Source organism: Neopsephotus bourkii, unplaced genomic scaffold (genome assembly GCF_033783945.1).
Source record: "Neopsephotus bourkii isolate Nb327-2 ecotype Australia unplaced genomic scaffold, CSIRO-AGI_Nbou_v1 NB_1052, whole genome shotgun sequence".
Taxonomy (NCBI): domain Eukaryota; kingdom Metazoa; phylum Chordata; class Aves; order Psittaciformes; family Psittacidae; genus Neopsephotus; species Neopsephotus bourkii.
In genome coordinates this window covers 319,973-332,247 of record NW_026901541.1, presented here as the reverse complement: position 1 = coordinate 332,247, position 12,275 = coordinate 319,973, and the positions used below count along the sequence as shown (strand labels likewise).

Genomic DNA, 12,275 nt, shown 5'->3' with positions numbered 1-12,275 from the left:
TACACCAATCACTCAGGCTCAGCTCTGCAGCCTTCCTGTCCAACAGCCCTCACTTTCAGTAAAGAGACACATAGATTTAGGCAGCAAGACCGAATACTGAGTCTGTGGATAATTTTTCTTTGACACTGCAAGACATTCATTTTAATGATAAGAATAGGCCTGAGGATGAAATTCATGCCACTGTCTCAGAGCTCAGAGCCAACATCTGATGGAAATGTTTCAGAATAAAGGAAGGTAATAGTTCATTTGCATGAGCATTCAAACATGGTCAGGTGAAAAAAACATTGTATCTGAATTTCACTATAAGCTTCACAAACACCTATTACTAAAATTGAACAATAGACAGTGTTCAGAATTTGCATTGGCACAATTTAAAACTGAAGAACTAAAAGAGCTTATTCTTTAGGAAAACAGTAATTTAAACTTAAAGTTGAGAGACCAGGTGAATTAAAACAACCAGAAATAGTACCATAATTAGAAAGTCACACTCAGAATATAGATCAAGAAAGAAATACTGGAGAAATGAAGTTGTGTCTTTGCTGAGGTACTAGTAGAAGGTTCCATGATACAGGATTAACTCTTTCAATGGCAAATCCTTCACATACGAAAATCAAACCAAGAGTCACTTATCACAGAGTTCAAAATGTACATGTAATAAAGGCAAGGCAATACTCAGTTATGGCCTGTCAAATATTTACCCCACTAACATTATCTACAAAAGCACTTTACCATTTTGTACACAGTGATTCCTTATCCACGTTGAAAGGCTTTCAGTTAAAAAAGACATTATATACATATCTGTACACAATTCCAACGTATGCCATCTCCCAGTGGAATTCTTAAAGCAAGATACCTGAGGTTTCTCAATATCTTCAATTTCTCTATCACAAACCTAAATATACATTTCAGATTTTACAAAAAGTCACCTCCCTGGAATATGTGCATTAACACTTTTTAAAAAATTATAGCTTTAAGTTGATGAAAAGGTCTGCCTCCATCCGAGAGACTTCCTTCTCACTCTTGTATGTTTAGGAAATGTCCTGCCACCAAAGGACATTCCAATGACAGAGGAGCAGAACAACATTAGGGTGTACGCCTTCACTGCAGACACTGTGGAATTTCAGTTGTCTTAGAAAAATCGGGAACAGTGGGTCAGTAGGATGAAGTACTTCCTCCAGCTAGCGAGTATCTGAAGGAGAAAAGAAATAGTTCTTGATGTGATTTTCAGAAAGGAGTTCTGCAACAACCGGCAACTAGAAGTTACTCCATTTTATGCTGCTGAAGTTCCAGCCTTTCTCATAGAACCACAGAATGGTTTGGGTGAGAAGGGACCTGGAAGACGATCTGGTGCCAACCCCCCTGCCATGGGCAGGGACACCTTCCACTAGACCAGGTTGCTCAAAGCCCTGTCCAACTTGGCCTTGAACACTGCTTCTCTGGGCAACCTGTGCCGGTGTCTCACCACCCTCATAGTGGAAGCAAGCACTTAACTTTCTTTGAATAGAAATTAATTATTTCAAATTAACACTAGCCAAATATTTGCATAATCAAATCTGCACTTTTCTGTAACCTTTAGGAAAATAATTTCATTACCTCTGAAGCCTCTGCACAAGGTGCGACACCAAATTATCTGCAATGCCTGGACAAGCCTCTTCAGCTAAATAAATAGCCTTTCTCAGTTCTTCTATGGAATCTGTGTTACCACCACACACTTCACTCTTCTCTTTCAGCTGAAAGAAAACCAGGAAGAGATACATTAATAACAGATTCATAAATATTTCTATAAACAATATAAAGCAAAACCTTGTAAGGAAGTGACCAACAGTGTTCACAATGCCAGGATTTGACTTTCTTTATACACCTTCACATCCTGAAGGCCTTTTTCACCCTGAAGTTAGTCCTTGCAGTAATTATCAGGACGTCATTCATCTTCACAAGTATTCCATCATTCACATATCCTTTTCAATTGAAAAATTACAATGTATTCCAAGAAAGATGCGCTATTTACATGCACTATTTACCTGTAGCTGTTTAATTTCAAGATGTGCTGCTTATACATACTCACTATAGTATACATACTTTTACACCTATACGTATACACTGCAGGTGCACTTGTGATGGAAAATGCACCCTATCACCTCTATTAACATGGTAACCCGAGTACTCTCATTTTCCCCCCAGCCCCCAAAGCAAAGGATCCCACAGTCAGCCAGGAACTGAGGGCTGAGAGGGAAGGTCTCAGTGCCTCACTAAGATTACTTAGGGAGAGTAGTTGGTTTTCTGTGCCAATAGCTTTGACACCGCCATGATGACAAAAAGCTTGAATGGGCAGCTTTGTTCTTTCTTGAGGAGATCCATAGAGCAACTCACTAACTTGCAATAATTCCTGATGGTGCAGATACCTGTGGTTTGAATGCTAAATAAATGGAACACTGAAAATGTAACATAAGGCTTCCCCCAGAGAGCAGAGACAGTGACCATGCTCATAAGAAAAAGGAAACCCTGAAACAAAATTCCAGAACAGTTTGGGAAAGTTGTGGCTATCCTCCAGAAGCTGCATGGAAGAGCAGTCTGAAGTATGAACTAAACAGCAGATACCAGACCAAGAGTCTTCTCATACAGCATGAAAAGATACAAGTATGTGAGGAAAAAACCTTCTGTAGCCTCTACATGTTACAGAGATAAAAATAAATGACAATTTGAATAAGGACTGTAGTGAAAAATATTTCTGTTGCTACAACAGTGCTGGGGTAATCATATACTCACAGGGATCAGCAAATGGCGATTAGAAGAATGACACTGAAAATAAAGATAGGAAGCAAGAAAGGTAAAGACTGACAGCAATTAGTTAGTAATATCATGGGAAGGAAGAACTCAGAGCAGGGATTTCTAGAAATAATGCAATAAAGGGCATGGTAATGAGAAAATGAAAAACAAAGAATGAATGAAAATAGAAGATGGAGTGTGGATGACACTGGGTGCAGGACCTGTATCATGCTTGGTATTGGAAAAGGAGAAGGAAGACCTAAAGGAGACACATAGCAACCAGAAAAATGTGCAGAAGATGGAAGGGTAGAGAATTGAAAGAAAATTCACAAACAGAGGGAATCAAGTGGATAATACATAAAGAACTGCAATGGAGAATGCCAGAAAAAAAATATATCCCCATTTAAAGTGTTCCTCCACTCTATGCAGGAGAATGTCAGGCTGACTTAACACTGGAGCCTGACTAACCAGTACAGAGGACATCCCCTTTAAATAATTCTAATTGCTTTATTGTACTGAGTATTTCTTGTGGTCATTGCTTTAGGCTACCACGGTTGATGCTGCTACCATGCACATGAAGTACTATTAGAAGCAGAACAAAGACCTTAACAGCAGGCATGCATGAAAGCAAAGGGTACAGCTAAAGCTGTAACACATTATGTTCCAAACAGGTTGTAGAAACCTTAGGTGTCACTCATTGTATTTTTCTATTTTTCAGAAACATAAATCCTGGACTTGTTAAATTTTAACGCAATAACTTACTTCTGCAAATAAAGGCGATATAACTGCAGACAGACACTGGGACAGAGGCCTCTTTGAGATATCCTTTTCCTTTAAAGAAGACAAAATTGTGATCAATTTTATTTCTAGAGAAAAGCATCATCATTATATTGTTACTAATTAAATAAAAAAGTAGTTCCAACATGCTACAGTTATCTGAGGCTACAGCACCTCAAACACATGTAAGCTCAACACTGAAAAGACAAAACCTAACACCCATACACCCAATCCTACTGAGCAGGTACTAAATCACAGACATGCTGACATGTACTAGGATCCTCCCATATCGTACAGCATTTTCCTTGTACTTCTCCAGTTCTGATAAGAGCACACACACAGAATTTTCACAGCTGCGGTAGCAACCACCTGTCCTAGTTACACAGGCTACAGAAAATACGATGGAGCAGCTCCTAAACATCCCTTAGTCTGGCTTGTGGTCTATTTTGGGTTGTGGGTTGTTTTTTTTTGTGGGGCCTGTTGGTGGGTTTTGTTGGGGTTTTTTATGGTTGGTTTAGGTTTGGTTATTTTGGTTTTGGATACATGCACATCCTATTTTTGCTATGGTGCAGTCTTTTTTCCTAAGAGACCAGACGGCCTCCCCAAAACCCCTATCTTTGTACTGCACTGGTTTAACTTTACTTTACAAAAGGAAGATTTTAAGAATAAAGTATTCTTAATAAAGCCTCTCTTCCTCCAGTGCTAACATTTCACAAGCTACAGAAACAGGGCACATTGACAGAACACCCGAACATCAGGACTTACTCAAAACATTTTGTGAAAGGCAACTGCCAAAGAAACATGCACTTTTAACAAAACTTCTGAAAGTTTTACAATTTAAACGCTTTTCAAGGTGTAAAATAAAAATCACTTCACTATATTATTAAAGCAAGAATTATTTCCCGGTATAATATAGTCAATATTTTGAGCACCTTATTTCTTTGCAACTCCAGAGGTTGGGCTGCTCCATTCTCTAGATTCTTGGGGTTCTTTTCCCTTATTGTAAAGATCCACTCTCCTGCATCACTCCCACCTGAAGCCTGGCCGTCTTGTTCACTTCAAGGGGGGGAAAACAAATACAAATGTTTTATTACCTACACCTTACCGTCCGTTTACATTCAATATACACGCTAAACATATAAACTACAGTCAAGACCAAAATCAGGATTCAATTGCACAGGCCAGTAAGTATAAAGACAAGTATGAAAAGTAACTGGTCTTTTGGGGAAACAAAACAGAAAAACAAACAAAAAACCAAAACCCCAACCAAAGATACTTCACTAGAAGTGAAATTAACTTCAAGTTAAAAAAGGGGTGTTACAGATTTAAAGCATTTTCCCAAGTTACATAAACCAACTAACAGGAAGTGTTCTATTGCTATCTGAAAACTGTCTTTAGCGGAGTATCTCAAATCATTAGGGAAGGGGATTAAAATTAGAAGATTTAATTCCCTTTTTTGCCTAAAAATCAAGGGCAGACTCTAGCTCAGAATACCTTTGAGGAAGAGAGTTCATGCCCATTAGCAGTAAATTTCCCACAACAAAACCAAAAATGCCCCAAAAAGTACAGGTATGTCATGGCTTTAAACTAGATCACCATAAAAAATTAATCTTTTGCCTCAATTTTGGGGCTAACATAGTAGGTTTTTTTCCTGTAACTTATGCTAAGCTAAAAGAACAGAAACATTTACGCTGACACTAATCAATCACTGCATTACATTTCTCCTCCTCTCATTACCGTAAATGCCCTTCTCTAAGCTCATTGCTGTCTGACCTGTGAATTAAAAATGATCTGCAAGAAAACTGCCAATTAAAAGGGTTGTACAAAAAGCTACCAAGTCAAAAAGCATGTACTCAGTGTAAGAAAACTCTCCAAGGTTCCTGCTGGAAGTCACACATAACTTCTGGCTGTCACTGTACCTTTCTTGTATACATTAGCTCTAATAACTTGATCCAACAGAAAAATATTTACCAGCTTGGAAAGTTAGCATTCCAGCATGCCAAATCAACTCACTCTTTTGTAATACCTAATACAAGAGCTGCTGTGGAAACAGGGGGGGGAAAGCAGGCTTAGACATAGTATTAAATTGCCTCATAAGCACTTAATAACCATTCTAGTTCTACTACTCTCCTATGACAAGCTATAAAAGCTAATATCCCACAGAACATGAACTGCAACCTCAAAGTTCAGTTAGTAACTGATCTGAAATCGGTTTTAGGACTAGTAATTTACCTTTCAACTCAGACATGGTTTGGGGCTGAAACTGTGACCACTGGAAGGCATGAAGCCATTATTAATGTAGGACAAATACACAGCTGTAATAGCAGCCAAGAAATCATGACCAGGCTGATGCCTGCCATTAGCACACAGGCTGGAACTGCAGAGAGTAGTTGTGTTTTCTTTATTACGAGAAATTTAACCCACTTGTGAGTAAACTGTAGCAATCCCTTCACTTGATTTTCAGAAGTATGCAATCTGATGATGGTCACTGTCTTAAAAATTACTCTTAGACCCATAAAGTTAAAAGTTAACCAAATCGTCATTATTTGTAACTTGGTTTCCTAAGGAAGCACATGAATCTATTGAACATGTCCATCAAAATTTGATGGAGAGAAGGGAAAATTGCAAAGGAAAAAATCTGGAAATATTTACAACATTTCTCCTTGTTCAAAAAATAATTTGACATTTCATGACTATGTGCTGCAACTGCCCAACCTTCCTAGAAGGTCACCAGAAACCTCTCATTGAAAAACCTAGGTAATATGGTTTGTACTCTAAAACCCCATTTATCAGGGAAGCACTGTCCACTAATTCCCTCTTATATGCAAGGATACACTTCTGCCTCTTTACTGAGATAGCCAACATGAGGGACAACCTGCCACCACAGAGACAACTCCCTTCCTTAGGTGACCACTGGCACACACAGCGCAGTGTATGTGCACACTGCTGCTGGGCCATGCAGGGCAAGGCCCACCTTCTGCACAACAGGAGGAACAGTTGGCCTTATGTCTAGGAAGGACCCTAGACCCTAAATAAAAGAGAAGGTATTATAGAATATGGGACAGAATTGCTCTCAGTGACTGTGACTTGCATGAAACCCCATGCAATACCAAAATCAAGATTTCATTAGTTCACCAAGGCTCTTAAGCTGAAAATGTGTAAATAACAAAAGACAGAAATGTGCTAGAAATAACTACTTGGCTCCTATATTTACTAAGGATATTTTAAAAACTCAGACTTACGTATCCGAGTCATCAGAACTGGAGTCGTCGTGACTTTGTTCAGCTTTCCACCTCTTATGCCTATCGATAAGGTCCGTCAGATAGGAAGTTTTCTTTGAGTTGCGTAAAATAAATTTGTGTTTTAAGAGCTCTTTTGCAGTGGGTCTCTTAGAAAGAGAAAAACAAAATAATATTTCTTTACTGCACTTGAGAGTGCCAAGTGACTCCCTACAAAAAGATTCAGCAATCCAAGTTTCTGTCATGACAGAAATAAGGTTTTAAATAAGGTATCAAAAACAAAAAGAAAAAAACCAAACCACAACGCTGCTGATACATTGCCCCATATTAGAAAAAGTGAACTGCGTTTTTCCCTTTTATTCATGTAAACCAGTCAGGTTCCCTACTATACACTGACAAACAGATGAAACTCACAAAGCTTGGGTCCTTGTTTAAGCAGGCCTCAACAAATTCCTTGAGGGATTTACTGAAGTTCCCTTCCAGCGTCGGGGGATTGTTCTTCGGAATGAGGAACAAAACCTTCATTGGATGCAATTCTGAATGAGGTGGCTCTCCTTTTGCAAGTTCTATGGCTGTTATGCCTAATGACCAGATATCTGCCTGTAAGAAAAAAAGGCTTTTAAGATTAGTTTGGAGAATCACTTGCTCTCCCCTCAGTGGGATGGGGGAAAGAGAACTGGAAGTGTAAAAGTGAGGAAACTCATGGGTTAAGAACAGTTTCATAAACAGTAACAGTAGTAATAATAATATAATGTGTAACAAAAAGGAAAACAATAGAGAGAGAAGTAAGACCCAAGAAAGACAAGTGATGCAAATAAAAACAACTGCTCATCACCAACTGCCCACTGCCCAGCCATTCTGTGAGCAGTAACTGCCCAGCCCACCTTTCTCTGTTTTATTGCTGAGCACAAAGCCATAGAATCATAGAATAGTTAGGGTTGGAAAGGACCTTAAGATCATCAAGTTCCAACCCCCCTGCCATGGGCACGGACACCTTGCTCTAAACCATATTACCCAAGGCAAGGTTCAGAATACCCCTTCTGTCAGTTAGGGCCAGCAGTCCTGGCTGTGGCTCCTCCCAACACTTTGTGCACCCCCAGCCTGCTGGCTGGTGGGGTGGGGTAAGGAGCAAAAAAGGCTTTGACACTGTGCAAGCACTGCTCAGCAACAGTTAAAAACATCCCTGTGCTATCAACACCATTGCCAGCACAAATCCAAAACACAGCCCCATGTCAACTACTGTGAAGAAAATTAACTCTATCCCAGCCAAAACCAGCACACTTGCAAAGGCATATTTTAAAACTTTACTGTAAATAATTTTGTATCTAAATTGTTCTTATTATCATGGCCTGATTTATGCGATTAACCAGTACAGAGTTCCTTGGTTGTTTTTACTCTGCAGCATAAAGCAGTCCTTTCATTCTTACTAGACTTGCAAAACTGCACCAGCAGTTATAACTGATCTCGAAACACAAATATTCTTAAAAAGTAATGCTAGAGTTATTATAAATAGCCTTTTATCCACCTCATTCAAGTACGCTATGTAAATACGGGGCAAGAGCTCAAATATTGGCATAAAGGGAAATGCTATAACATGCACAAGATTTTCCTCAATAAGCATCAGTTAGTACAACTATCAGAAATTAATACATTAGAATATAATTTTCCTGGGGTTTAACACTGTCTTATACATCATTCTTATCCACCGACTAGAGAAATGCAGTCTGGAACAGTGTTATCCACCATTTTCAACCCAAGATTTCAACCAGTTAAGTATTTGGTCCAGGTAGCTTCTGAAATATTGACAGCACTATTCCACCTGATACGCTTCTCCTGTAAGTCATGTCCTGTAGGCCAAGAAGGCCTGATCTAAATCAAAATACTCCAAGTCATGCACATGTGAATGCAGATCAAATGGCTCACTGCCAAGTTAGAGGGACAAATCAAGTCATGCAGCAGAAACCAGTGCCACCATTTAATTTAGTTGAGGAGTTGGATTCACATTGATACTGATGCCACAATATGCATATTGGTTTCTTTTAGGGAAGATAATATTTAAATGTACTTGTTTCATAGGTTTTAATCATCAAAATGTGTTACTCTTTTTACAGAAAACTGTCTCCCTAGATCCAAGTCTTATTGCCAAATCTGCCTGAGGTAATGTGAGGTAATGCATCAGAATTCTCTATGCTTTGCTGACATAACAGATCGAAAGGTCAAAAGAATGGATAAATAAACCCATCAGAAAGAGGAAAATAAAATCATCACAGAAATATCTGTTCCAAAGGACAAAACATTAATTAAAAATATTAATGTTTGGGGTTTTTCTGTTTCTTTCAAAGTCAAGGCAGAACCAAGACTTAGGAAAACAGAAAAGATGTGAAGTGAGGTATCTGATTTTACTCCCAAACAGAGCATTTGGAACCTCCTTATGTTGTAAACAGATCTATTTCCAGGTACTGGACAGAGGAGAGATTTTGTTTACCACTGCTGTCCTTACAAAGTGTCCCCCTAATCTATCTGCGTCTGCTTAGTTGATATGCTAGGGTATCTTTGATGAACTCATACAAGACTACAGGCTGCAACCACTCCACTATCATAGCTACATTGCCTGACTAAAAGCCAGCTCCTCCTTCCTTGCTCAGACAGTATTCTATTGCTAAGAGCTTAGCTGCTTAATTTTGTAAGAAAGTATGGGGGAAAAAATTGAGACAATTAACATACCTTCCAATTTATGAAATGACGTTTTGTTAACCCATATTACAGAACTGGCATCTCACGCTGAGCACAGAGGATTACATATGTATATGAGCTCTAAATTTCATTTATCTTAATAACAGCATTATCAGCTAAGCTCTCCTGATGTCTGAGTATAATTGTGATTTACTTCCCTCTAGAAGGAAAGGTTTTCTTGGTTATGAAAGAACAATGTCACCTGTGAAGATGAGTCTGTTAACAACTGAGCATCAGTATTCCCAATTTATTCTGAATTCCAGTTTCTCAAGAGGAATGTGTTAAAAAAACAAATGGATAGATTTTTTCTTCTGTCAGACTTTCAGCCACAGATGGAGCATATGTATATATAAATATAAAAATCAAACTTGTATGTGTACACGTGCATAGACATCCACATGCACACACAAATATATATACATCATTCCCCCCCCGCCCATATTTGTAGCTTTCTGCTGCTACTGACCTTCCTCAACAAAAATTGAGCTAAAAAGTCCAACACGCCCCAGCTGCACGCTGAACATGAAGTCCAAGATGGGGTTTGGAAGCCCATTCCTGCTGGAAGCATCAAAAATAACCGCCACCCCCAACCCCCCGATTCCTCTAGAACTGAAACCTCTCCTTTCAGAGATAAAGGATCTCAAACAGGGATATAAGTACCAACTGCATGTGTACCCAACTAGGCATTTCTAGAACGCACTTGTCTGTGACAATGGAACTCCAGAACAAGTGCAAATTAGTCCTCCAAACAGGGAGGGAGAAGCATGACCTTAAGAAGTGCTGATACTGTATAATCATTAAGTTTTACCACATGTTGTGACTTCTGCAGTTTCAAATCTTGAACAAAAATTATTCATCCATGTTCACAGGACAGTCAGCAAGTGATTCAATAGCTACTATTTTCTGCAATACTGCCATTCTAATGAGTAAAATTTAGACTGACTTTGAAGCCCACTCTTTCACATATAACCAGCAGAACAATGTCTTACTGAGTCAGACCAGCGTCAGGGAAAGGGAAGGGAGGGGAGGGGACAGCAAGGAGGGGTTTATGCAGCTCACCATAACACAAGTATAAAACCCAAATAAGTAAAAAAAAAACTTGACAGAACAATAGGCTTCAGTTGTCTTCAGTGTATCTACTCCTTCCTGACAACTGGGAACACCCAAGTGTCACGCTGGTAAGCACATGGAGACCCATAACAGTAATCACATTCCTACTGTGATCCAACTGTAAATTACAATACATACCATGTTTGTCCTGTGATTTCAGTATGCTGCTGTACCACTCTGCTAAATCAAAATCCTGTGTAATGTAAATATCTACTAATAAGTAAATTTGATATTAAACATTAAACCCTCCCTGTATGGCATATCTAAGAGAACATGGTCATAGAGCAGCACAGACCCTACACAGTACATTCTTCCACAGCTGAATACCACCACTTTCAAACAACCCCTTCACACTCTCAAATCCATATTCAACAATGTTGCTATTTTTTTCTAAAAGCAAGTGGAAACATATGAACATTTTGTATATATTTTCTCTCCTCTACTTTTAAACAACTACCAAAAATACTCATCTGTAGGGTGGGATAAAAGGTGACGGGATGTACTTGTCAACATTTCTTGCCATCTGGATAGGCTTAATACACTAGGAAACTTAAGGTTTGGATACAAATCAGGAAAGCTTCTCTCACCAAAAGCTTTTAGCTGCTAGGTATCATCTAAACATACACCTGTCCAGATGCAGCCAAACTCATTTAGCTACATTCTGAAGACCAACCCATGTAACTCCAGTTAAAAAAGGAAGGGACTTTGGCCATGCCTTGAAATACCTTACCTTTGAATCATATGCTGATTGCTTTATTACTTCAGGTGCCATCCAAAATGGTGTTCCCACAAAGGTGTTCCTCTTTATCTGTGTATCTGTTAGCTGTCCAGCTACTCCAAAATCTGCTAGCTTTACTTCTCCTTGTTCAGACAGCAGTACATTAGCAGCTGGAATAAAGAAGGGCAAACAGGAAATTAAGACATTTGACACTGTAAGGGTGTTCGTTTATACTGCATAAGCTCTTCTAATATTCTTACAATACAAACAAAAAACTATTTACCTTTAATATCTCTGTGGATTTTCTTTTCTGAATGCAAGTAATCAAGTCCTTTGAGTATTTCCCTCAATATTGTAGCAATCTGGGTTTCATCAAGTGAGCCAGGTTCTAACTAGGAGACACAAGAGATATTTGAGACACATATATATATATGTGTACATATATATGAAAAAAGGAAAAACAGAGAACAGAAATAACACTGTGACCATAAAAAGAAATTACTCCTTCTGTCATACCTCAAAAATTCCAATCTGCTGACTTGGTAATATGAGATACAACCCAGAATGCTCTTTTTAAAAAGACATAGTTCTAAACTAAGTGGTCTTATGAACAACTGGAAAATAAATACTTTGTTTACCTAAAACATTTTTCAAAGTTTGTTAAAAGCTCCATAAAGACACAGTTTCAAGTTATTGCTTTGTGATCACATCACAGATATGCACACTGCCTTTGAAAAGCATCAATATTGTAATCTGATTATTAACATTACACTGAACTTTGATGTGCAACTCTACAGGTCTTATATGGACTCGAATCTCAAAGTCTGTTCAAGAAACTGAGGCATATAAAGTACCATATCAATAACATCCTATTACTATGTACTGCATGGGATTTTGTGAAACCTTCTAAACCACAATGCAAACTGCTAGGC

At 38.6% G+C, this 12,275-nt stretch overlaps 1 protein-coding gene across 4 annotated transcripts in view; it reads right to left on the bottom strand.

The window, feature by feature from the left end:
- Positions 1–109: 109 nt before the first annotated feature.
- The window catches only part of STK24 (serine/threonine kinase 24), a 51,840-nt gene continuing 39,674 nt past the window's right edge, over positions 110–12,275 (bottom strand). For all 4 annotated transcript variants that reach the window (XM_061361092.1, XM_061361094.1, XM_061361095.1 and 1 more), the window contains exons 4-11: positions 11,627–11,735; positions 11,356–11,513; positions 7,197–7,382; positions 6,786–6,931; positions 4,476–4,599; positions 3,529–3,597; positions 1,594–1,730; positions 110–1,189 (exon numbers count right to left, since the gene is read on the bottom strand). In XM_061361092.1, the coding sequence (XP_061217076.1) occupies positions 1,153–1,189; positions 1,594–1,730; positions 3,529–3,597; positions 4,476–4,599; positions 6,786–6,931; positions 7,197–7,382; positions 11,356–11,513; positions 11,627–11,735 (966 nt within the window). In that variant the 3' untranslated portion in view covers positions 110–1,152. The remainder of the gene's footprint in view (positions 1,190–1,593; positions 1,731–3,528; positions 3,598–4,475; positions 4,600–6,785; positions 6,932–7,196; positions 7,383–11,355; positions 11,514–11,626; positions 11,736–12,275) is intronic.